The 25,217-nt window shown below is 41.2% G+C and overlaps 1 protein-coding gene across 2 annotated transcripts; it reads right to left on the bottom strand.

The window, feature by feature from the left end:
• Positions 1-674: 674 nt before the first annotated feature.
• On the bottom strand, positions 675-25,217 carry LOC126471542 (39S ribosomal protein L11, mitochondrial). 2 transcript variants are annotated; one of them, XM_050099780.1, is made up of 3 exons: positions 25,089-25,217; positions 13,483-13,672; positions 675-1,024 (listed from the first exon to the last, which is right to left on the bottom strand). In XM_050099780.1, the coding sequence occupies exons 1-3, from the start codon at positions 25,113-25,115 to the stop codon at positions 759-761; spliced, it is 483 nt and encodes a 160-aa protein (XP_049955737.1). In that variant the 5' UTR covers positions 25,116-25,217; the 3' UTR covers positions 675-758. The 2 variants fall into 2 exon arrangements, with proteins under 2 accessions (XP_049955737.1, XP_049955729.1); XM_050099772.1 differs by lacking the exon at positions 25,089-25,217 and adding an exon at positions 24,771-25,008.

The raw sequence follows: 25,217 nt of genomic DNA, 5'->3' as shown, positions 1-25,217 counted from the left end.
AGTGCCATGGTTAACATCATAGCAGGTATCACTATTATTCTGAATTAGTTATTCTGTGTCGAGAAAGAGAGCACACAACGTTTTTATTATAGTCCTTAGTTATACTGGTAACAGATTTACTTAAATAAGATACCCTTGTTGCTCAGTTTCTCTTTAGCAAGCCGGTCTGTAAGAGCATTCTTCTTTTTTTTTAGTAGCTCAAGCCGAAGACACTGTGAGGAAATAATTGTCTGCCCACAAGCACAACAGTCACACTACAAAGCACTGCTGGTATTGTACCGACGCCATCCATTGCATGCTGGCTCGAGCAGGCAGAAGGAAGTCGTCTACCTAAATCTGAGGTGAGGACTTTGTATGTTATATGTGATATGTATTTTATATGTTGTATATCTTTTATATGTTATATGTCTGAGTGCAGCAATGAATAACTTCCATGGGTTGTCATGGTAGTAACCATGAATGTATATTTATTGCTCCGAGCAATGACAAGAAATCATCTGAAAATTAATGTGATTATGGCTGTTAGTGCTGGCCACTTATTCACCATTTCACAACTTCATACGTCACAATTCATCCATCCTAATCGTTTTCAATAAAGACTCACTTAGACAAAAATGTTACCTCTATATCTCTTGGGCTTGCAAAATCAAGGAGTTACAGGTGTAATAGAAATATTTGTACATATCTCTTCTGTTTTTAATAACAGTAAACTTTCTTTTTACAACTACACAACAAAGGAAGATACAAAGAGAGAGTGATTAGCCTGTTCTTAACATCCGAGCTTCCTTTTTCTCTTGAAGTTCTTTCTTCTGTTGTTCAACAACTTCTCTCCTTTCTTCCAAAAATTCACCATATTCAACTGAGTCAATATATCTTGTTATTTCAATGCCACATGATCTTGCAACACCTACCAACATTATACATATTTGTTCTAAAGTGTAACATGCCAAAGGAGGATCTTCTGATTTGATTTTTGCTATTTCATACAAATGCTTTAGTGTTATTTTTCCCGATATTTCTTTTCCTGAAACAAAATTCCATTTATAACTAAGCAGATCAAATGCAATGCAAGGTTGGAACTGTTTACCTCTAAAGTTACACTTTAATAATATTTCATGCATTTTGATGACATGGTCAAGAGCTAATTTTCTTATGAACAATAATGTGTCACACTCAAGTAGAAGTGAATTTTTTTATTTTGCCTAAAAACTCTAACTGTAATTGTGAGCGTCTTCTCATAACTGTTAATTCACTATTCTAGAGGAGTGAGAAGGGGCATTAAACATTAGAAAAGCAGTTCCTTTTTCAGGACAAAATACAAGCATACACGGCTCACAGTAAACATACTTTACTGGTCTCGTGTTCAAAAAATTTGGTTTTCACTACTTTTTACTCACTCTCAAATGAATGCTAAGCTGAAAGGCTAAATGTGAAAAATAATCCAATTGTTCAAGAAAACCTCTTACAAGGAACTCCTTAAGTGTGAGGTCGTAAGTTCAATCTTGAGAAAGGCTCATTTGAAAGTTTTGTGTTAACAATTATGACAAGAAAAATATTAGCTGCCAATGACTCAGCATGTGCTCGAGGAAATGTATCTGAGAGGTCCAGAGATCAACCTTCTATGGGATGTATGTATTACGCTCCACAAACTGGATATCGTCAACAAACAAAAAATTGTTGAAAACAAACAATAAATTTGCACCATGAACACAAAATGAAAAATGGCGTACCACAGTGATCAAAAACATTCGCACCATCAAGATCAAAAGAAAACAACTTGGGATTTACAAATCATGCAGGATGTTCAGCTAGGTATCCACTCTTAAAGAATACATATAGAATCATATTGGTTTAACGGGATGATAAGAACTGGTGGAATGTGATGACATGCAACCAAATACGAAACAGTCTGTCGTGGAGCTTATGAAACTAGCTATCTTTTAAGGCATAGTTGCAGATAGTGCAATACTATACTTTATAAGTACAGAAAAAACAAACACCCAGAGGCTGAATTTGTCCTGTGGTTTCAGATAGTATGAACTGCAATGTCATACGCTTCTCAGGAGAGAGAGTTTGCTGTAAAGTAGTATGATTTTTAAACACAGACCAGGAATCAAGCAAAAGTAAGTTATTTTGACCAGCTACTGGCCAAAAGCAGTGCTCATACCATATTTGTAGTTCTCTTAAGCCCATCATATTGCACCTCTTACAAGGAACTCCTTAAGTGTGACGTTGCAAGTTCAATCTTTAGAAAGGCTCATCTGAAAGTGTTGTGTTGTTTTCTGGGACTATAATATTCCATACTGGCCTTGAAAGTCACACACACAAGATAGAATTGTGGGGACAGAGCACATCTAATTTCTCACAGCACATAAATAACTTTCCAGCCAATCGACCATCCCGATTAACAGTCAGTGTAATTTTATACAAATATGTTAAAGCACTGATGTTAGTTTATCTTGATACAACTCTCTTAGTACTCTAATATCCAAGGTTCCTTTCAAATGCATTTCCTCTTCAAATCCCAGTTGGTCAGAGTTGAATACAAACTCCTAATGAACAATGGGATAAGTTTATTTATCTCAGCTACTACCAATTTTCAAGCCGATTCTGCAGTTTGCTGTATCGAAAAGTTGATGCTTTGTATGAAACTTCGTTATCCTACATCTTCCAATTCTGGAGCACTGTTTGAAATTATGTAACCTTCCATTGCTTCCCTTAAAATCAATGTAATCTATGTTACATACAGTATGATGCGCATCCTGTAAAGCATCCGTGAAACACACAAACACTAGTTTTTGTAACAAGTATGCCTTATCCTCCCTCAAATGGTGGTGGTGGTGGTTGTTGTGATGTTTAAGGGGGACTAAACAGCTAAGGTCATCAGTCCCCCATTCCAAAAACAGGCGAGACATAAATGCACGAAGCAGGTAAAACCCCAAGGGGAAGGAGACTCCCCCCAGGCCCTAAAAGAACACAAATGCGGTAACGAACACTACAGAAAAGAAGAGTACAGACAAACACCAGACAGAAAGAAATAGAAGAAAAGAAGATGGCCAGAGACTGGTTGACTGACCACAAGAACAAAAAAAAAAGGGAAAGAGTCAACCATCCGACGACACATCAAAACAGCAACAAATATTGAGAGACGCGAGGACAAAAGACACAGAAAGGGAAAGGTGCAGAACCCCCCTAAATGGAACCATAAAAAGGACTACCACGGATAAAATGTAAAACACTGTCAGCCATGGATGCATCGTCGCATAAAATCAAAGGCGAAGTGCGCGAGAGATTAAAAGACTGCCGGAGGATGCGCAGTCGGGGACACTCCAATAAAATGTGGGCGACCATCAGCCGGGACCCACACCGACACGGGGGGGGATCCTCCTGACGTAAAAGATGGCCGTGCGTCAGGTAGGTATGGCCGATGCGCAGCCGACACAAGATTACAGAGTCCCTGCGAGAAGGCCGCAGGGAGCAGCGCCACACATCGGTCGTCTCCTTGACAGCCCGCAGTTTATTCGGGGCTGTCATGCCACGCCACTCAACAGACCACATCCCAAGCACCTTACGGCGCAACACCAGCTGCTGATCGCGAGCCATAAGGCCGATTTCCAAAGCTGGGGTGTCGATCGCCCCTTTGGCCAGCCTGTCAACACGTTCGTTCCACGGGATGCCAACGTGACCTGGCGTCCAAACAAAGACCACCAAACGACCAGAGCAGGTAATGGTGGAAACAGACTCCCGAATACAGGACACCAGAGGAGAAGAGGGATAGCAGCGGTCGATGGCCTGGAGGCTGCTCAGGGAGTCACTGCAGATGACGATGGACGTACCTGAGCAGGAACGCATATGCTCAAGAGCGCGCAATATGGCCACCAGCTCTGCAGTAAAAATACTGCAGCCAGCCGGCAAGGAGCGCTGTTCAACATGGGCAGCGTGAGCAAAAGCGTAGGCAGTGCGACCATCAACCAGGGAACCATCAGTGTAGACAGGCTCACAGCCCGGAAATGAGGCGAGGAGCGCAAGAAAACGGCGACGGAGGGCCACAGGCGGAACCGAGTCCTTGGGTCCCTGTGCCAAGTCCAGACGGACGGACGGCTGGGGCAAACACCAGGGAGATGTAGGTGCACAGACCCGGAAGGGAGGCAGAAGAGGGAATGAGCCCAGTTCCGACAGCAGGGACTGGACGCGGACAGCTATGGAAAGCCCAGACCTAGGTCGCCGTTCGGGCAGATGGAGGACCACGGCAGGGAAAAGCAGGCGATGATTGGGATGGCCAGGCGAGCAATGCACGTGGACAGCATAGTCGGCAAGCAGTCGATGGCGGCGAATCCGCAGCGGGGGAACCCCGGCCTCCACCAGTTGACTATCCACGGGGCTCGTACGGAAAGCGCCAGTTGCAAGCTGAATCCCACAGTGGTGTATGGGGTCTAACAACTTCAACACTGAGGGTGATGCAGACGCATAGGCCAGGCTCCCAGAATCAAGCCGGGACTGCACAACGGCTCTGTACAATCGCAGCAGCGTGCAGCGATCTGCACCCCAAGACGTGTGGCTAAGGCAGCGGAGGGCATTGAGGTGCCGCCAGCATTTTTGCTTCAGCTGAGTAAGATGAGGAACCCACGTGGGCCGGGCATCAAACACGAGTCCTAAGAAGCGGCAAGTGTCCACCACTTCAAGAAGGTGGCCGTCGAGGTAAAGGTCAGGATGAGGGTGGACTGTCCGACGCCTGCAGAAGTGCATAACTCGAGTCTTGGCTGCAGAGAACTGAAAACCATGAGTCAGAGCCCATGATGCTGCCTTGCGAACGGCTACTTGCAGCCTGCGTTCGGCGACTCCTGTAGTCTTGGAGCGAAAGGAGATGCAGAAGTCGTCGGTATACAAAGAAGGAGACACCGACGACCCCACGGCTGCAGCCAGACCATTAATGGCCACGAGAAATAAGGAGACGCTCAACACCGAGCCCTGCGGGACCCCATTTTCCTGCATATAAGATGAACTAGAGGCGGCACCCACTTGCACCCGGAAAGAGCGGCGCAGTAAAAAGGTTTGAAGAAAAGCTGGGAGCTGACCACGAAGACCCCAGTCATGTAACGTAGCAAGGATGTGATGCCTCCATGTGGTGTCATACGCCTTCCGCAGATCAAAAAATACAGCAACGAGATGCTGACGTCGGGCAAAGGCCGTACGGACAGCAGATTCCAGCCGCACCAAATTGTCCGCTGCAGACCGGCCCCGACGGAAGCCACCCTGGGATGGAGCGAGGAGACCGCGCGACTCAAGGACCCAACACAAACGCCGCCCCACCATACGTTCGAGCAATTTGCACAAAACGTTGGTGAGGGTAATGGGACGATAGCTGTCCACCGCCAGTGGGTCCGCACCGGGCTTCAAGAAGGGGACTATAACACCCTCTCGCCATTGCGACGGGAACACGCCTTCGCTCCAAATGCGATTAAATAGCGCGAGAATGTGTCTCTGGCAGTCCCTGGAGAGATGCTTCAGCATCTGCGCGTGGATGCAGTCTGGGCCTGGTGCTGTATCAGGGCAATCGGCGAGGGCAGCGAGGAATTCCCTCTCGCTGAAAGGAGCATTGTATGTTTCATAATGACGCGTGTGGAATGAGAACGGCGTCCGCTCGGCTCGCTCCTTTAGAGAGCAAAAGGCGGGGGGATAAGATGCAGTCGCAGAGCTCTTAGCAAAGTGTGCGGCAAGCCGTTCAGCAATGGCGGCAGCGTCCGTGCAGACAGCGCCGTCCAAGGAGAGCCCAGGGACACCCATAGGGGTCTGGTATCCATAAATCCGCCGGATCCGGGACCACACGAGCGAGGGGGAGACATGGGAGCCCAAGGATGAGACATACCTCTCCCAGCACTCCTGCTTACGCCGTGCAATAAGACGACGGGCCAAGGCACGGAGCCTCTTAAAGGCGATGAGGGTCTCGAGAGACGGTTGCCGCCTATGACGCTGGAGAGCCCGCCGACGGTCGCAAATAGCCTCAGCAATCTCCGGCAACCACCAGGGTACAGCCTTCCTCCGAGGGAGGCCAGAAGAACAGGGGATGGCAGCCTCGGCCGCTGAAATGATGGACGTGGTTAAAACACGGACCACATCGTCAATGTCACCCTGTGGGGGAGACTCAATGGTTGCAGCGGAAGTAAAAGCCAGCCAGTCAGCCCTGTGGAGAGCCCAGCGGGGCAGGCGCCCAGAAGAATGACACTGGGGCAGTGACAAATAGATTGGAAAATGGTCACTACCACACAGGTCAGGATGCACTCTCCAGTGGAGGGATGGGACAAGTCCAGGGCTGCAAATAGAGAGATCGATGGCCGAGAACGAGCCATGGGCCACACTGAAATGCGTGGGAGCACCGGTGTTCAAGAGGCTAAGGTCGAGGTGAGCCAACACATGCTCCACGGCCCGACCGCGGTCATCGGAGACAGTCCCACCCCAGAGAGGGTTGTGGGCATTGAAATCGCCCAGAAGCAGCAAAGGTGGCGGGAGTTGAGCCAGCAGCGCAGCCAAGACATGTCGGGGGAGCTCCCCATCTGGAGGAATGTAAACAGAGCAAACAGTAATAGCCGGCGAGAGCTCAACCCTGGCAGCGACTGCCTCTAAAGGCGTCAGAAGGGGTACTGGCGAGCTACAGACAGAGTGGTGAACAAAGAGGCAAACCCCACCTGACGCTCATTGACAGGCAGCGCGGTTCTTATAGTATCCCCGATAACCGCGAAGGGCGGGGGTCCGCATTGCCGGAAACCAAGTTTCCTGCAGAGCAATGCAGAGAACAGGGGAAATACTCAGAAGCATCCGGAGCTCAGGCAGGTGGCGGAAATAACCGCCGCAGTTCCATTGGAGAATGGAAGCAGGAAGGGACTGGGAGGGCGTGAATGCGACTAAGAGGCAGACAGCGCATCAGAGCCAACTGCCGCCACCGGGGGAGAGTCAGCTGAGTCCATAGGAGAGGCCCCCAAGGGTTCCGTGAGGGCGAGATCCGCGGCAGAGGCGAGGATCTCCACCTCATCCCCGAAGCCAGGACTATGTACAGCAGGCGGTGCTGAAACCGCCGGAACGTCCTTCTTCTTGGATACATTCCGTTCCTTCTTCTCACGTCAGCTCTTAGGGTGAGAGGGCTGGGAGAGCTTCTCTGAAGGAGCGTCGGAGGCTGACGACGACGCTGAAGCCCTACGACCAGCAGGTGGCGGAACCTTCAGCCACTGGCTGACATCCGGCTGGGTAGGAGAAGAAACGGAGGAAGGGAGAGCCCCGAGGGACCCCTTCTGCGAGAGAGGAACCGGCGGAGGCAACGCCGGCGGAGAAGGAGGGGGAGGGATCGAGCCTCCCGGTTGTGGAGCAGATGTCACTCCCGAAGTAAGCGTGGGGGGAGCAACAGAAGAGGGTTTGCCCCCAACTGCTAAGGGGGCAACAGAGGAAGGCTTGCCCCCAGGCACGAGGGGGGCAGACAGAGATACACGGCCCCGAGGGCCCACTGAAGGTGGCACAGATGAGGCGACAACCGTCGTTCGCGTGGGCAACGATAACGTGGCTGCAGCATAAGATGTTCGAATGGAAGCAGGATACAATCTTTCATATTTCAGTTTTGCCTCTCGATAAGTAAGCCGGTCCAGAGTCTTAAATTCCATGATCTTCCTCTCCTTATGAAGAACGGGGCAATCCGGCGAGCATGGAGAGTGGTGCTCCCCACAGTTGACACATACAGGCGGAGGCGCACATGGAGAATCGGGATGAGAGGGGCGTCCGCAATCTCGACATGTAGCGCTGGATGGGCAACGGGAGGACATATGCCCAAACTTCCAGCACTGGAAGCACCGCATCGGGGGAGGGACGTATGGCTTGACGTCGCAACGGTAAACCATTACCTTGACCTTCTCGGGCAAGACATCACCCTCGAAGGCCAAGATAAAGGCACCGGTGGCCACCCTGTTAGTCTTGGGTCCTCTATGTACACGACGGACAAAATGTACACCACGTCATTCCAAGTCGGCTCTCAGCTCGTCATCGGATTGTAACAAGAGGTCACGATGGTAAATAATCCCCTGGACCATATTTAAGCTACTGTGGGGAGTGACGGTAACATGGACGTCACCCAGCTTATCACACAAGAGCAACGCTCGTGACTGGGCTGGGGAGGACATCTTGAGGAGGATGGACCCATTCCTCATTTTAGACAACCCCACCACTTCCCCAAACTTATCCTCCAGGTGTTCCACAAAAAACAGAGGCTTCGTCGTAAGAAAGGAGTCACCATCAGCCCTGCTGCAGACAAGGTATTGTGGTACGTAAGGCTCCCGCTTGGCACTAGATCGGCGTCCCTCCCATGGTGCAGCCAACGAGGGGAACGACTGAGGGTCATATTGCGCAGCATCAAAGTCTACTCTACCTCGCTTAGAGACGCTGGTGGCCGTGCGACCAACAGCTTGGTGTGATTTATTGCGCTTCATTGCGCCACATCCGCCCAGATGCCACCTACTCCGAACGAGGGCTCTCCCCAAGGGCGCCACCCAGCCAAAGCAACGGGTACCTGGCCGATATCCCGTTGCCCGGAGTCCCCGTGCCCCAGACAAGATGTGCACATACTCCTTGGCATGCATGGGGAGGAAACAGCTCTAGCATCTGTAGTGCGATCCCTGCGTGGTCAGGGGGCTACCACCAAGAGGGTACATGACGACCCCACCACAACGGACTGGCTACCGTGCTGGATTTTAGGTGTTGAAAGGGTCCACAGTTGTCGTGGGCGCTAAGAAGAAGAGTGCGCACAAGGCGAGAAGGAGACAACCCAGAAGATGTTGGGCGTAGTCCCCCCCCACACGACAATAGGTAACATGCAAGATGGTGGAGCATGATGGACCAATAGAAAAACACCACGTAAGGTGTCCTTCCCCAAATGGCACGCACTAACAACGGAAATTTGGAAAAAAAGGAGGTCAAACCCAAGAGGGGACCATCACAGAAGGCCGAAACGTTTGAGACTCCTTTTAGTCGCCTCTTACGACAGGCAGGAATACCGCGGGCCTATTCTTACCCCCGAAACCGCAGGGGGAATCCCTCAAATATCCATAATTTTTCTTATGCACTACATGATCATATTGCTGTGGGCTTATTTGAAATCTGTTCATCACTAATTTTTTACTATACTGAGGATCATCTTCCTCGTACGTAATTATGTTTAGTACCCGCTTCTCGGACAATTATACTTTACTACATTTCACTGGAGACCTGATTTGTGGATCCCTGTCCGACAAAGATGATGAACTCACTTTCACTCGTTAGGCATGTATTATCGTCACTGTACTCCTCGTGTACATTGTCCACAGAGTCGTGCATGACACCACCACACATTCCACTCACTCATCTCCCAGACATGTTAATATTTCTTCTGCCAATTCTTTCTTAATCTGCAAAATTCCTTGGATTCCTTTCTGATGAAAGGTCAACTTTGGCACTGTTGTTGTAGATGTAATACGTTTGCTCTGTTTATCTTTGCCATTGTTCTGCTTTGGATCAACATCAGTAACACTGTAATGAGTTACTTGTCAACTAAGCAGTTCAACTACGATCCATAGTCTCATGCTGTGCTCCTCATTGGATACCCCCAGTCCTTCCCCTGTTGTCATTAGCACCCAATATTGTGGGGCATTGAATGCCATAAACATCATTGGTCTTTTGCGACCTCGCACTTAAAGGGTTCTTTGCTACTGAGGCACAGTAAACTAACAAGGAGCAATTTCATGGTTATAGCTTGCATGACAGAGGCACTACAAACTGTGTGGCAACTAGTTGGAAGATAGTGATGGTGAATAACATCCAGGTACAGCAAAAAATTACCAAAATGAGACATTTTGGCAGTTCTGATGTAAGACATGGCACATAGGATTAAAAGGCTTGAAAATTAGTATGGGGTCATTCCACATCAGAGGGACCAATATTAAAAAGTGTCCCCACTCAACCGTCTCCAAATCTAATGAAATTTGGTGTGAAAGTTCTACATGGTCTTTGATGGTTATATACCAAATTTCAGACCAGTATCTTCAGCAGTTGAATTCTTAGGGGATTTTAAAGAGAGGCACTCACCTCCGCATCATGTACCAAGGTGCAAATGTGCCAAATTTGCTAGGCTTTTTAAAAAGTTCTAGCAAACATTTGGTCATCTGCTTTAATATCCATAGACAATTTCTTATGCTGAATCACACCATGTCAAAAATTAGAGATTTAGCCATATCTAAATATAGAAACAAGCCTCTAAAGTGGCAAAAAAAATTTGTGGCACTATTTGGAGAGCCATGGTTTGCCCAACCTCTGCTACTTTTCGTATGAGCCAATCATGCCAAAACTTCAGATGACTATTTCTACCGACGATGTCTATATATCAGTCAAATTTAATTGGCACTGGGTGCCCAGATGAAAAGATATGCATCTGCAAAGTTAGCCAAATTTTTCTAATTGCAAATTTTAGGGTATTTTTTTTTTTGGGGGGGGGGGGGCAATATCTCAACTGTGTCTACTTCAATCCTTTTTTTCTTGCCACAGCTGGATACAGCATACTTTAAGCTTTCAAAGCTATACTGTTTAATTTCTGTATCTTGTATATTGATGAGTAAAAATACCTATCAAAAGTAGGGAAAATGGATTACTAATAAATACAAAAATTAATACGATCTGAAGTTGTAAATAAAAAAAAAGTGTAATTGTAATGTCTTTTAATAGTATAAGATTTTCCTGTGGCTTAGGGAAAGTAACTATGCTGATAAGAAGTGTTTTTACATTATTTTACAGTGTAAAACATAAATATAATAAAACCTCAGAAAGTGCTCTGAAGATTATAAAATCTAGATCATAACGGAATGTTATGTTGCTTTAGAAGTTTTAACCCTACAGTGCATTGTCACGACACGACTGTGAGCACTTTGGAATTTAAAAAAAAAAAAAGTGAGGAATGTCCAGTAAAAATGCAACTAGAGGCTTTTCTTGAAGACTCTTTTAAAAAAGACTATGATCCTGAAGAAACAATGGAAAACAAGCAATGGGTCCATGCTGGCAGACACACATTGGAGACTTGCCAGAAAACTGTTGAAGATTTCATGGAAGCATTTATTTTGAAAATTACCAGTTTAAGAAGCCATCAGTTTGTGTCAGAACACCAAAGTTTATATCTTAAGCAGCTACAAAGAAATCTTGCAGAAAATGAATTAATTATATTGATAGATTTTGCTGAGAATTATTCATTCATTGTTCGGGATACTGTGCAAGGATTCCATTGGGAGAATAGTCAGGCCACATTTCATCCATCTGATGTCTAATTTGATGGCAAAGAATGTCAGAGTATTAGAATTCGTATGATCAGCGACTGTTCTGTCATACCATTGCTGTCCATGCCTATCAAATAAATTTGATAGCATATTTAAAGGCAAAGACTGAAAACATTAAGAACATTTATTGCTTTAGTGATGATTCAGCTGTTCAATATAAGAATTTCAAAAATTTCATCAATTTATGCCTGCTTGAAAAGGATTTTGGCATTACTGCCAAATATTGACTCCATATGATTTATTCAAATTCTGTGATGATAGTATTCCAGGCGTAAAGCTTTTTTATGTACCAAAAGAAGCAATTGAAAAAATCGACGCAGATCAAGAAACAAGTTTTACCATGGGACATACAGTATCTGGAACAAGAGAAAATCAATTAATTGTAATCTTCTCAGAGTAAGCAGAGTTTCCAATGATTCTACAGCATTCACAGTTAATGCCTTCAAAGCAGATTAAGAAATCCCAAGTTTACAACCAGAATAGTATGTTACTTGTATGTATGGCAATTTTTGGTGTGTTGGAAACGTGAAGTTTCACATGAACAACAAGATGTCGTCATCAGCTTTACACACCCACACCGTCATGCTCGTTCCTTCCACTGGTCAACTGCTAAAGATACCTGCTGGATTCCTGAGCAACATAGCTTCATGACTTTGGAAGCCTCATCAGCATCATCACCAGGAAGACAATACAGTTATCCACAATCTGTCATTGATAAAATTGTAGAAATGCTTAACCAAACATGGAACTGAATCTTTAGTATTTTTGTTCTGCAGTTTTGCTGTGTTTTGTACTATACTTGTTTTCATGTCATGTGCTAAATAACTGTTTGAAACTGGCTTATACACTTGAATAAAAATAATTAATTATGGGACTTCATGAGCAAAATATTTGACTTTTCAGTCTTCTCGAAGTGCTAAAATAATAAGTTTTGAAATGTGTTCTTACTCGTCAAACTGAAAGATCCAAAAATTAAACAATATTTCTTTGAAAGCTTAAAACATGCTTTTTTCCAGCTGTAGCAAGAAAAAGAGGATTGAAGAAGAGACAGCTGAGATACTGCCCCCCAAAAATAGCCTAAAATTTGCAATTAGAAAATTTTGACCAACTTTGCAGATGCATATCTTTTCATCTGGGCATCCAATGTTAATTAAATTTGGTCGATACATAGACATCATAGATATGAATAACCCTCTGAAGATTTGGTGTGATTGGTTCATATGAAAATTAGCAACGGTCGGTCAAACCGTGGCTCTCTGAATAGTGCGACAAATTTTTTAGCCACTTTAGAGGCTTGTATCTATATTTAGGTAAGGCTAAATCCCTAATTTTTGCCACAATGTGATTCAGAATGAAAACTTGTCTGTGTATATTAAAGCAAATGACCAAATGTTTGCTAGGACTTTTAAGAAAGCCTAGCAAAGTTGCCGCATTTCCGTCTTGGTACATGATGCGGAGGTGAGTAGCCTCTCTTTAAAATCCTCTAAGAATTCAACCACTGAAGATACTGAACTGAAATTTGGTATGTAGCCACCAAAGATAGATTTGGAGATGGTCAAGTGGGGACCCCTGGTCCCCTTGACATGGAATGACCCTATGACCTACATGGTCACAGTTTAAAATTCTCTGCAGCACAAATTACAATGCACAATGGAAAGTCACAACTTGTAAAAGGAACAAAAATGGAGTGTCCCATGACCTAACAATACAGTATTAGATTCGGTCTCTTAAGAGGGAGAATGCATCACCCAGAATTCATCTGGAATTGCGTGGCTGAAATTACTTTTTTGTTTGTTGCTTCTATCCTGAAACTTTGATTTTTGTACTATCATTCATCATTCAGCAGTATATTCTGGTTATGAATAATGCAAAACTGAGATGAAAAGAAATGTGACAACAACAACTAGCAACAAAATTTGAAAGCATGTGTCCAGAGACTCTCAATTTAAAATATGCAATCATAGATGTAACATATAAATACTGACTACTAACTATAAAACTATGATTGTTATACATAACAAACATTTTAAAAATTTTCATGTTGGCAATGAGGAAAGATTGACATTTGTCATTTAATTCACTCAATGTATCCTAGTACAGTTAGCAATGGAGTACAATCTAAACAAACACAAATACTGCCAAACCTTCGTACCTGGTTCCATAGCACCCCTTTGTATACCAGCAGCTTGTTTTAGGAAAAATGTAGCAGGTGGCTTATGCATAATAAGCTGATAACTCCTATCAGCATTAACTGTAATTCTACATGGAAGAGGTATTCCCTCTTTTAAATCCTTTGTTCTTTCATTGAAATCCTTGCAAAAAGCTGCAATATTGATTCCATGCTGAAGACAAAAGAACAACAGAATATCAGTTTTGTAATATAAAACACAAAATGAGCCATAATAGTCTCAAGAGGTCATTTCTCTTATGGTTGCAGATAAAAAAATTAGTTCTTTTCAGTATCAGAACAGTTATAAACTTAATGTGCCTAAGAGGACCCAACCAATGAACATCTTAACCCTGCACAACACTGTTCATTAACCTGCAGTATTGGCAGTGGGTGTAGTGGTATTAATAATTATGAAGCAATCATTGGAATAAAACACTACTGAAGACTGCCATGAAAAGATGGAGGAAAAGAATATTAGGGTTTTATGTACTGTTGACAACAAGGTGACTGGAAATTGATTTCAAGGTTGGATAGGAAAGGAAATCTGATGTATTATTTTCAAAAGAACCACCCACAAATTTTTCTTTATCAGATTTTGAATGAGAATTCTGAGGGGGAGGGGGGAGGAAGCATGTGACAAGGAAATGTGGGTTATTTATTATTTCTTTACTTACATTCATATGTATGGTTAAATATTACATAGATTTAATTGTACATATCATAAATAACACTTCAGTGTTTTAATAAGAACTTCTAACCATCAAGCTTATTCAGCAAATAGTCTTTTATTATTAACTGTTTCTTTTTTATTTGTTAATTATTTCAACTTTATAAAAAACATCAGCAATAATGTTAGGCAGGAAAAAATTTAAGGTGTCAAACAAAGGAATTTCAGAGTGTGAGCAGCTTATGCTAAATAGTGCGCCACATGTATTACTCTGAGGAAGATTTTTAACCAATAATTTAAGGCAATCTTGGTAAAAGCTTAATAACAAACATCTGTAGTGTCCAAAGCTTAAAATAATGTTAGTTTACTTTAGCTTCCATCATCAGTCATTTGACATCCACTGTTAAATAGAGGCCTTGTTAGACTTTTCCACACTTTGCAGCCTTCAGCTATAAGTATCCATGTTGCTCCTGCATGGTTTTCATTTTAATTTGTGATCATTCCCCAGTGCCACATACAGGATGAGTCAGGAGGAAAGGTACTTGCTTTAAGAGGTGATAGTATTAGTAATTCCGAACAAAAACTTTACCTGGACAAATGCCCTATTCTGAATAGTTTCTGAGATGCAACACATTTAATATCACTTGTTTACGTTTTCCTCGAATAACTCGAAAAGCGCATCCTCCAGTGAAAACGGGTCGCAGTACAAAATTAAACTGCATAAGTTTCCTAAACAATATGCTGTCCATTTGTTCTCTAGGGGGTAATAGATTGCGCGAAGAGAGTGTGAGAAAGTTGACAATCTCGCGCAATGCTCAGGCCTCTAACATAGATGGTTTATGTAGGCCAGGTTGAGGTAGTTTCACAACTTGATAGATACAAGTGCCCTGTATTAAATTGTTCGCCCCAACTTCCTCTACACTACTGTGGTATGCTCTACAGAATGTCAATGTTTGAGTAATACCGAAAACAAACAACAGTGTACATTAAATGTGTTCTCTCTACAAAACCATCCAGGATAGTCCATATAAATTTTTTTTGTTCCGAATCACTAATACTGTCACCCCTCAAACCATGTACCTTTCCTCCTGACTCACCCTGCATATTTCTTTTCTTGTCCTACAACTAGATTCCATTCCTAATGGATCCTTGCTCCATGTAGCAACATTTCTTCAAGGTACCGCTATGTATCGCAAAAATCCAGAAATGCTGCCTAATTCATGGAATCCTCCATAATAGCCAGACTACAAAAATCCCATATATGGATGCCAACTCTCCTTTCACAAAGACATTGGATGTTCAGATTCTGCCATTTATTGTCAAGCACAAACATAGCACAATGAAAACAAATTTCCATGGCACAGGCATCCTTGAGCTACCTCTTCTCCCTTTGTAAGATATTTCTGTTATACATTTCCAATTTCCTGCACATCTCCCTAATCCTCTTACAACTTCCAACAGTAGGAGAAGACCTTGCCTTTGCTGGCCTGTTCTATCTACCATACCCCTCCTAATATTCCGTAAAGGGCAAACAAATCCAGAACACCATTATTAATCTATCCAGTAGATCCTTTATCCAACAGAAGTTTTACTGCATTCCAAGGGCTTCACACTCAGCTTCACCCCAAAACTCAAACATACTGGACTGATCAAAACCCTACCCTCCTTCCTACAGTGGAAACACTTTTACCATCAACCCTTCTTCTTCTCTCCCTTAAAACCCACATCCTTTCGCCTTTCCCTCTCCTTCCCTTTTTCCTGATGAGGCAACCTTGGGTTGCGAAAGCTTGATATTTGTGTGTGTGTGTTTGTGTGTTTTTTATTGTGTCTATCTACCAGCGCTTCCCCGTTTGGTAAGTCACAGCAACTTATGGAAGAGATACTTGAAAGAAATATTTCATTTCTCAACAAATTATATCAAGATCACAATGGTATGCATTTCACACTTGAAAAGGACTTAATCTGCAATTTTCTAAGAAGAGAATCAAAATGTCACATGATATGGCGATGAATACACGACACGGGACACAAAGGACAGGAAATGTGTTACTGGTTTTCTATTTAAATCATAAACAGCTGTAATTTACAGGAGCAGCAAGAAACAGCCCACAGTAGCTCTATCAATTACTGAACCACAATTTAATAAAAAAGAGCACTTCACATATATTAGAAAGGTTCTCAATGAACAACTTAATAATAAACACACATAAAACAAACACTATATATCCAAACAGTGCAGAATCAACAGCCTCTAACTGCAACCATAGGATAGTTAGGCAAAATACTTGAAACCATAAATAGCACCAGGTTTCTAGAAGTTTGGTCCCAAGATGATCTAAAATGGCAGAACCACACACAACAAATAAATAAAAAACCACAATTGAAATTGATTGAAACATTGGTGACTCATCAATCAATAATTCTATGCCTACCTAAGTATGCCTTAAAACAAGATACATTAAAAGAAAGCATATGGATGCTCCCAGAAGCACATTACAACATAAAAAGATGTATGTTACATTTTTTCCCGATTCTTAAAATTTTACACAGTGGTTTAAAATATTTCTTTTTATGTATCTTTCATGTTTGTTTCTCTAGTTTATAAATAAGATGGTTATACAAATGATTATACAAAAGGTTAATGTATATAGATATTATTAAATAAATATTGCACATCTTGAACTCATCCATAATTAGTTTTGTTACACTGGTTGCACAGACAAATTATGTTGTACATTATAAGTTACAATTTTGTTAGTTCACAATCACATTTATAATAAAAGAGCATCATTTTTTGCTATAAAAAGAGCATCATATTTTTCATTAAATAAAAGAGCATCATATTTTTTTCATTATGTATGAATTCACTTGTACTATAGAATGCTTTCTCTTTCAGCCATGTCTCAACCACAGTTTTAAATTTATTTTCATGCAGTTCCCTTGTGCCATGTGATACAGTGTTCAAAAATGTTTCGCCAGCATGTACAAAATTATTTTGGACTTCACTCAAACACATCCAAGGAATGTCTAATAAGTTCCTGTTTCTGGTTTCATATGAGTGCACATCTGACCTCACAAATGTAATATCTCCTACTTGCCTTCCTCATTTATAAAATCATCAGCACTGTAGTAACATTTGTGTTTTGAATATTTTTCAACGTTTGCACCCGTGGATTCTAGCTTGCAATCCTTGAGCTCTGAATACATTTTATTGCTAAGCTTCAAAACCACATAAATTGGAGTATTTTCAAATAATGTTAGTCTGTGGCAAGGTAATAAGTAATATTGTTTGTGCCTTGTTTCATAAGCATGTGTAAAGAAATTTCCTTCAAAACGACGTGCGTTTTTTAGCTCAAAGAGAAGTGTTTCATATATAAACATAGAAGGAATTGTCAATAAATCAAGGCTTGGAAATACAGGTTTACATGATTGTCTATTGTTTGTTCCAGTCATAGCTCTGATAATTTTTTCCTGTAGCTTGGACATTCAGAGGTGGCTTCCTTTTTCAACACCCCAAAAAATTATGCCATACCTTACAAATGATGTAAAATATGCATGATACAGAAATTTTCCAACAGCTAAGTCAGTTCCTTTATTTAGAATCATCATTGCATAAACAAAACTATTTAATCGATCAATAAGCAATCCACATGATCAATCCATGCCAAGTGTTTGTTTATGGTCACTCCAAGAAATTTAACAGATTCTGCAGTGATTAGTTCTCTGCTTTCATAACTTAACTGTGTTATATATACAACAGTTTGGTTCTGAAGTGTACAATTTGTGTTTTTGTTAGGTTTAGTTTCATAGCATTATTATTTATTGGCATGATCTTATCACTTCAGGCAGGGGGTTACCTCCACAGTCTCAGTTGCTATTGAATTTAGCATATATTAAAATTCTGGAGTAAGTAAGAAACATTTTTCCCCCCAAAAAAATTACTGCCCCGAGATACAGGCCTCCAAAGACGACAGTGCGAACAACATTTTGAAGATGTGAATTTTGGAAAAATTTTAAAATGCTGTATCTCTGTAACAGTTATAGATATTAGAGTTTTCTTACTTTAAAGATAATTGCTTTATGATTACAATGGTATCCTCTGTTTGAACATATCTGTCAAAGTTCTTTTACTGTCTTCTTTTGAATTTTTTTTTATAATTTACAGAAAAAAATTTTTTTTTAAAAAATGCCAATCCAGAAAAGTTAGATTTTTTTCTGTTGATTAGTACCATGTAGTACTATATTCTCCGTAAAGGAGAGCTTCCGCTTTCAAGTTGGACAGGTTTCATTTTTAAAAAAACATTTTCTTAACTCTCAAGGGTAATTTATGTCTTTAGTGAAGTTGTTTTTTACTAATTTCTTTGTTATAATGGTTATTTCTAATGCCTTTGTTGCAGTTATTTCTTATACTTTCTTTGTTGCATTTATTTCTTTCCACTTTCATTGTTGCAGATATTTCTTACACTTTATTGTAGTTTCTAGTCAGTTTCTTTGTCGTGGTTGTTCATTGCGGGTATTTGTATTGTAGCTATTCAGTGCTAAGTTGTTTACTGAAGAGGCTTCTAAGAAATCTGAGACCATCCACTGAGTGTGTATTCGTGAGGAATTTGCCAGTTGACACAGTTGCAGTGTGTTTTGTGAAAAGGACTGTTTGAAATGTCTTCTGACTGGGGCCATAGGAGAGTTAAGTGTGCTGACTATCTGCATATCCGTACAAGAGTTATATATGTATCAGACTTTGATCAGGTTGGCAATAAGTGTTTGCATTTGGAGACTCTGTTTCAAAGTGAAGATGTTTCCACTGACGACTTCTTGTGTTCTAAATGTTTTGACAGAATAACAACAATGATAGTAAGCTTTATGCATCAAGAAAGCACAGAGAGATTACTAAAGCTATGGGTGAATACACTACAGCAAAATTGACCACACTGTTCAAAGTAGAAATTCCATCTTCAGAAGAAAATGAACCAAAGCACTCTTGCCAGGAATTGTTGACAAATATCAATTCAGCTGTTGAATACTGTTCATACTACAGTGAAAATATGCAAGTTTGAATTATTATTCCACAGACATTTCCAAAGAAAACAATTTTTATCCACATTCCATCAGTATCAAAGTACACGGCAGACAAATCAAGAAACGCGAGGTCTGTAAAAGGGGTCTTGGAAGACCAGATCCCTATTATAGTCATCCTGTAGAAGCAACTCAAATTCAAACAGTGCAGTCATTTTATCTGGAAGATAAATGGGGCTGTTCTCATCAGAGTGCCCACAGAAAAGACACTGTAACAATTGAAGGTCCAAAAATTGTGAAAGTGAAGAGGCACATAACTTGCAGTATTAAAGAAAATTTTTGCAATTTATAAGAACAACTTCAAATACTGGAAGATCAAAATTTTATGCCCTACTACCTAAGTGGGTAGCTCCATAAACACCTAGAGATGCCTGTTTACGTATGTACTGCATGAAATTTGAACTTACTGGAGCTTGTTGCATATGACACCTTGGTTGTGTGTGTGAAGTCATTAGTAGTCTGTGACGTAAAGCGAGAGACTTGTGGTAACTGCCCTGGAAAGGGAGGACTGTCTTTACAGACACTTGGCCCAGAGGACATAGCAGATATTTCTGCAGAAATTACATATGTGACATGGGAGGAAAATAAACTAATTAAGAAAACTGTTGCCTCTGACAGTTTCATTGATGAACTTCGTAAATGGTCAGTGAAAGCAGTAACATACCAGCATCTGAAGAAATTGACACAACAACACATTGCAGAAGTGAAAGGGTGTGTACAGGCTGAAGAACTGTTTAGTACTTCACAGTGATTTTGCTGATTAAACGAAATTGTGGTGAATTTTATGCTACCACATGGACCAGCTTCTGGACACATGTTTCCAGCTGAAACACAGCAACAATGCTATCAGTGATCACTTCCTGTTCACAATGATTTGACGATTATAAGTGCTCCAGTTCCTATTGGTTCAACAGGAAGTGATCACTCTATATCAAAGGAAGATACTGAAGCAGTGGAACACATTTTTAGTTCACTGACTGGCTAATTTCAGTACAAAACTGAGTGCACAGTTGTTGTATAAATTGAAACCTTTAAGTATATCAATATAATAGAGGGAAACATTCCACGTGGGAAAAATTATATATAAAAACAAAGATGAGGTGACAAACCGAACGAAAGCGCTGGCAGGTCGATAGACACACAAACAAACACAAACATACACACAAAATTCAAGCTTTCGCAACAAACTGTTGCCTCATCAGGAAAGAGGGGAGGAGAGGGGAAGACGAAAGGAAGTGGGTTTTAAGGGAGAGGGTAAGGAGTCATTCCAATCCCGGGAGCGGAAAGACTTACCTTAGGGGGAAAAAGGACAGGTATACACTCGCACACACGCACATATCCATCCACACATACAGACACAAGCAGACCTTTAAGTATTTAGACCTTTCACATACATTTTTGAACCACTTAAAATGCTTGAAAAATGAGTATCTTAGTCATCTTTCAAAACTAAAATTATGTTAAATAAGGATAGTTTTGATTTTTATGAGCTTTTTATGCGATAATAAAACACGTTTTATGCATGGAAAAAATTTCAATTTTTTATAAAACAAAATCAAAGTTTTATGGATTGGTATTTCTGAAAAAAATATAAAAGTTCAGAACACTATAGTAAAAGAACTTTGGAAGGTAAGTCCAAATGGAGGATTTCTTTGTAATCATAAAGCAATTATCTTTCAAAAAAAAAAAGAGTCTAGAACTGTTCCAGAGATACAGAATTTTAAATTTTTCCCAAAATTTTGCATTTTCAAAATGGTACGCACAGTGTTATCTTCGGAGGGCTGTATAATAGAGAAGAAATTTTTTGGAGTGTGTGTGTGTGTGTGTGTGTGTGTGTGTGTGTATATGTTCCTTACTTAGCCCTTAATTTTATCATATTCTGAATTCAATAACATCCAAGACTATGAAGTTAAGATTTTTTCTTAGCCTGCCTGAAATGATGTGGTCTACGCCTATCCAATTTCAGAGCCCTTGAAGGGTTTGTTTTGTTTTCTGTGCTAATTCTTCAGTGTTTTTACAGCAGACTACTGCTGTTGAGTCGTCTGCATACAGGATCTTACCTGGCATGTCATTTATATAATACAGAAATAGTAACGGGCCTCGTACAGACCCCTGGGGTACAACTGCTTGAATTTCCTTCCAAACTGAGCAAGATTTCTCAGCCTTATGATGTTTAACTACCCTCTGTTTCCCTATTTTGAGATAAGATGTGAACCACCTTAAAGATTTGTCATGGAAGCCACAGAAGCTAATATGAGGAACACCTGCTTATGGTTTACCATATTAAATGTCTTACTTACGTCACAGAAGATACTGGACACACTGTCCTTGTTACTGAGGCATCTGGTTATTTTAGTGATTAGTTCATTAATAGTGACATGCACAATGCTTTGGTCCTGCCTAAATCAATACTGAATATTAAAAATAATGTTGTTTTTTTTCGGAAATATGGAAGCATCCGATCCCGCCCGTCTGCTTTGACCCATGACGTCACAAATAGGCAGAAACGACCATAAACCACGATTCCAATAAGGCGCATATAAAGTTGTTACGTACACATTATGAGGACGAAAATACATCGAAAAACAAACACACACATGTTCCACAAAAAGCCTAATGACACTAACGGGACAAGCGCGGGAAATAGGGGGTTTTGGGTGGGGACAAACTAAATATAAACAAATTCAGACACCCACCCCCATACAAAACCACCCAAAATGACGAAAAAAACCGACATCACAAAACTCCCCAAATACCACTAAACACAATATCATCTGGAATCGGACACTTCCCTTGACCTATATAGCTCAACAGCAGCTCCCGATCTCATAAATTGGGACCTAACACTTCCCTTGACCTATACAGCCTAAAAACATCTCCCGATACCAATACCAACACCGCCACCGAGCAATGTGGCGCAGTGGTTAGCACACTGGACTCGCATTCGGGAGGACGACGGTTCAATCCCGTCTCCAGCCATCCTGATTTAGGTTTTCCGTGATTTCCCCAAAGCATTTCAGGCAAATGCCGGGATGGTTCCTTTGAAAGGGCACGGCCGATTTCCTTCCCCATCCTTCCCTAACCCGAGCTTGTGCTCAGTCTCTAATGACCTCGTTGTCGACGGGACGTTAAAAAACACTAACCTAACCTAACCAACACAGCCACACGTTGGGATCGAACACTTCCCTTGACCTGTTATCCTTACGACATCTCCACATACCAGCCGTCCCTGGTCCAAGACGCTGGAGCTCTAAGCAAGCCTCATTTCTTCACGACATATTGAACACTTCGCAACTTCATCCAAAAATCCGAATAGTTGAAGAAATTTTATTAGAGACAACACACTGTCCCCCATCATAGCCGACAACCGAAAACTGTTGACCCTGTCTGTCATATCCATACCTACCAAAGACATAAAAAAAGCAATTTACCAAAATTCACACACGACGCCACACTCACAAACTAAACCAAAAGCATCACCTAACACACCACCAGAGAGCACCAACGATCACATCAAAAGGACACCTACGGACACGCCACTCTCACAAACTAAATTCCGCGCCGTTGTGACGTCACGGGTCAAAGCCAACGGGTGGCATTGGACACTTTGGTCGACCCTATTTTTCTAATTGGTTACACACTATTTGCTCAAATATTTTAGAAATAATTTGTGGTATTGATATTGGACAAAAATTTCCTATCTTCTCTTGTCTGCCATTTTTATGGATAGGTAGAACTTACGAATACTTCAGCCTGTCTGGAAAGCAGTCCTCATCGAACAATTTATTTATTTATTATGTGACAGAGTTGGGGTTGTGACAGAGTTAAGGATGCAATATAATCACATCCTGTCTATATTATTTTTCTTGGAATTTCATCCCCATCAAAAGATTGAGATTTTTTAGGGATTTGATAATATTAGCCAAATCACAGCAGGATAAATGAATAAATTTGAATTCTCCTGATCTGTGTCGCATTATATTGGGATTTGGGTGTGAAGGAGGGAGATCATCAGTTTTGTTAGAATTTATAAAATACTTGTTGTATTCTTCACATATATGTCTGAATTGTAATCACTTCCCTGTTATTTCTAATGTAGGGTTTAAACCTTTTGTTTTTCAGTGCTTATTCCAGTCTTGGCAATCTGCCAGACAGCTTCTGTTTTATTTGTGGCATCTGATGTGTATTTATTGTTTGCCATTTGTTTTGCCTGTTCAATTATTCTGCCAAACATTCTTTTGTATTTCCTTACGTAGCTGACAAACACTGAATCGTGGTTGTTCTTTACTTCCACATGCAGTTTCCTCTTTCTAATACTAGAGATCCTGATGCCTTCTGTTATGTGCATGCATATGATTAACAACACATTCCTTGTGTGGCACTTCAAACCACGATCGCTTTACTGTATATTACAGCAAAAAACAACAGTCCACACGCTAATTGAGTCTGTGTTAGTAGTATTGTTCGCAAATATTTGTACTTACATGACCACAAATTAATTTGAACTTAAGAAATTTAAGTATTGTATGTTTGTGTGTATGGATTTTTAATCACTTTTTCTCTTGGTATTAAGCTGACAGTCTCATGTAAAAGGAAACCAACTTTATTTAACTGATGAGATTAATATAGATATTGATATTATGTTAACTTCCAGATTCAACTATCCAAAAATAAAAATTAATTAAAACCTTGCAGAGCAAAATTATGTCCATATATCTTTAAAGAATATTTTGGAGCAAAGTACTGAACATTCACAAAATAAAAGTATTCCATTCAAAATAACAGGCCTACACACACATTTTTGTGCATATCTGAAAACACCATTTATTTCGTTTTCAGTTTGAAAAACCTATGGAACAGAACTTCTGCTTTGGAGCACAAAGGGAGTAAAAAAAGAAAAAACATTATGATGATGATAAAAGTAATTTGAACGAAAAGTAGTGTTTGCTGCTTGTGCGCTATTAGAGCACAACTGTATGAAAATGACATTTTCATACAAACCTATACTACACCGGTTATGTGATACACTTTTTCCATGGGCTAACAAGATTTTGTGTTTTTCGACTATGGGTATTAGTGCTTATCTGTCTAAAACTAGTACTTCTAACTTTCGGAAAATGATCTGTTTTGTGTGTGTGTGTGTTTTTTTTAATTATTATCTGTAAAACCATTTTCATATTTTGGTTGAATGTGTGTGACTATGAGGTGTGTAGTATCGTGGTAAAATACTATCGAAACATAGATGCTGCTGCTACCGGCGGTACTACAATGAGCAATATCTAACAAAATTCAAGTTGATGGTGATGTTGGTTTATGAGGCGCTCTACATCGTGGTCATCAGCGTCTGCACAAGTTCCCAATCTTTCCATTTCTCACCACTTCCCGAATGATGAGAGATGATCAGGACAAACACAAAATTCAAGTTGCTTCTGACATTAAACATTTTGATGAACGACGTATGCTATGCATCAAAGGCTGTTGTACGGAAAATGATTGCGGTCACAATATACAAATTCAAAATCGTTTTTACCTGCCCAAGCATTGGTCCTAACGGAGGACCGGCAACTGCCATTCCTGCTGGGATATTGGTTCGAATTTTATTTCCATGTTGCACCTTGTCAACGGCTTTACGCAAGGTCTTCAGCCTACCAGCAGCTTTCGACATTTTGAACTGTTCACTGAAGTCTACTGCTCTTCGTCTACATTATTTATATTTACAAACATTAGACATTTGTACGACGTTTCGATACCCTCGGGCAAAATCGAACGGAAATACTTTCGATAGTGAAAATGAAATTCACACACAAAATAATCTACAAAAACATTGGTACAAGAAGAAAATGATTACCTTATAATTAATTTCACTGCTCACCATACCCTCACTGTCGACATTCACTTACCACGGAATTTTAAAAAATATCTTCATTTCGACTTAAGCCAATTTCTCCCTTACAAAGCAACCCTACTCGTCTCAATT

The sequence above is a fragment of the Schistocerca serialis genome, chromosome 1 (assembly GCF_023864345.2).
Source record: "Schistocerca serialis cubense isolate TAMUIC-IGC-003099 chromosome 1, iqSchSeri2.2, whole genome shotgun sequence".
NCBI classification, from domain to species: Eukaryota; Metazoa; Arthropoda; class Insecta; order Orthoptera; family Acrididae; genus Schistocerca; species Schistocerca serialis.
This window is presented reverse-complemented; position numbering and strand designations above follow the sequence as displayed.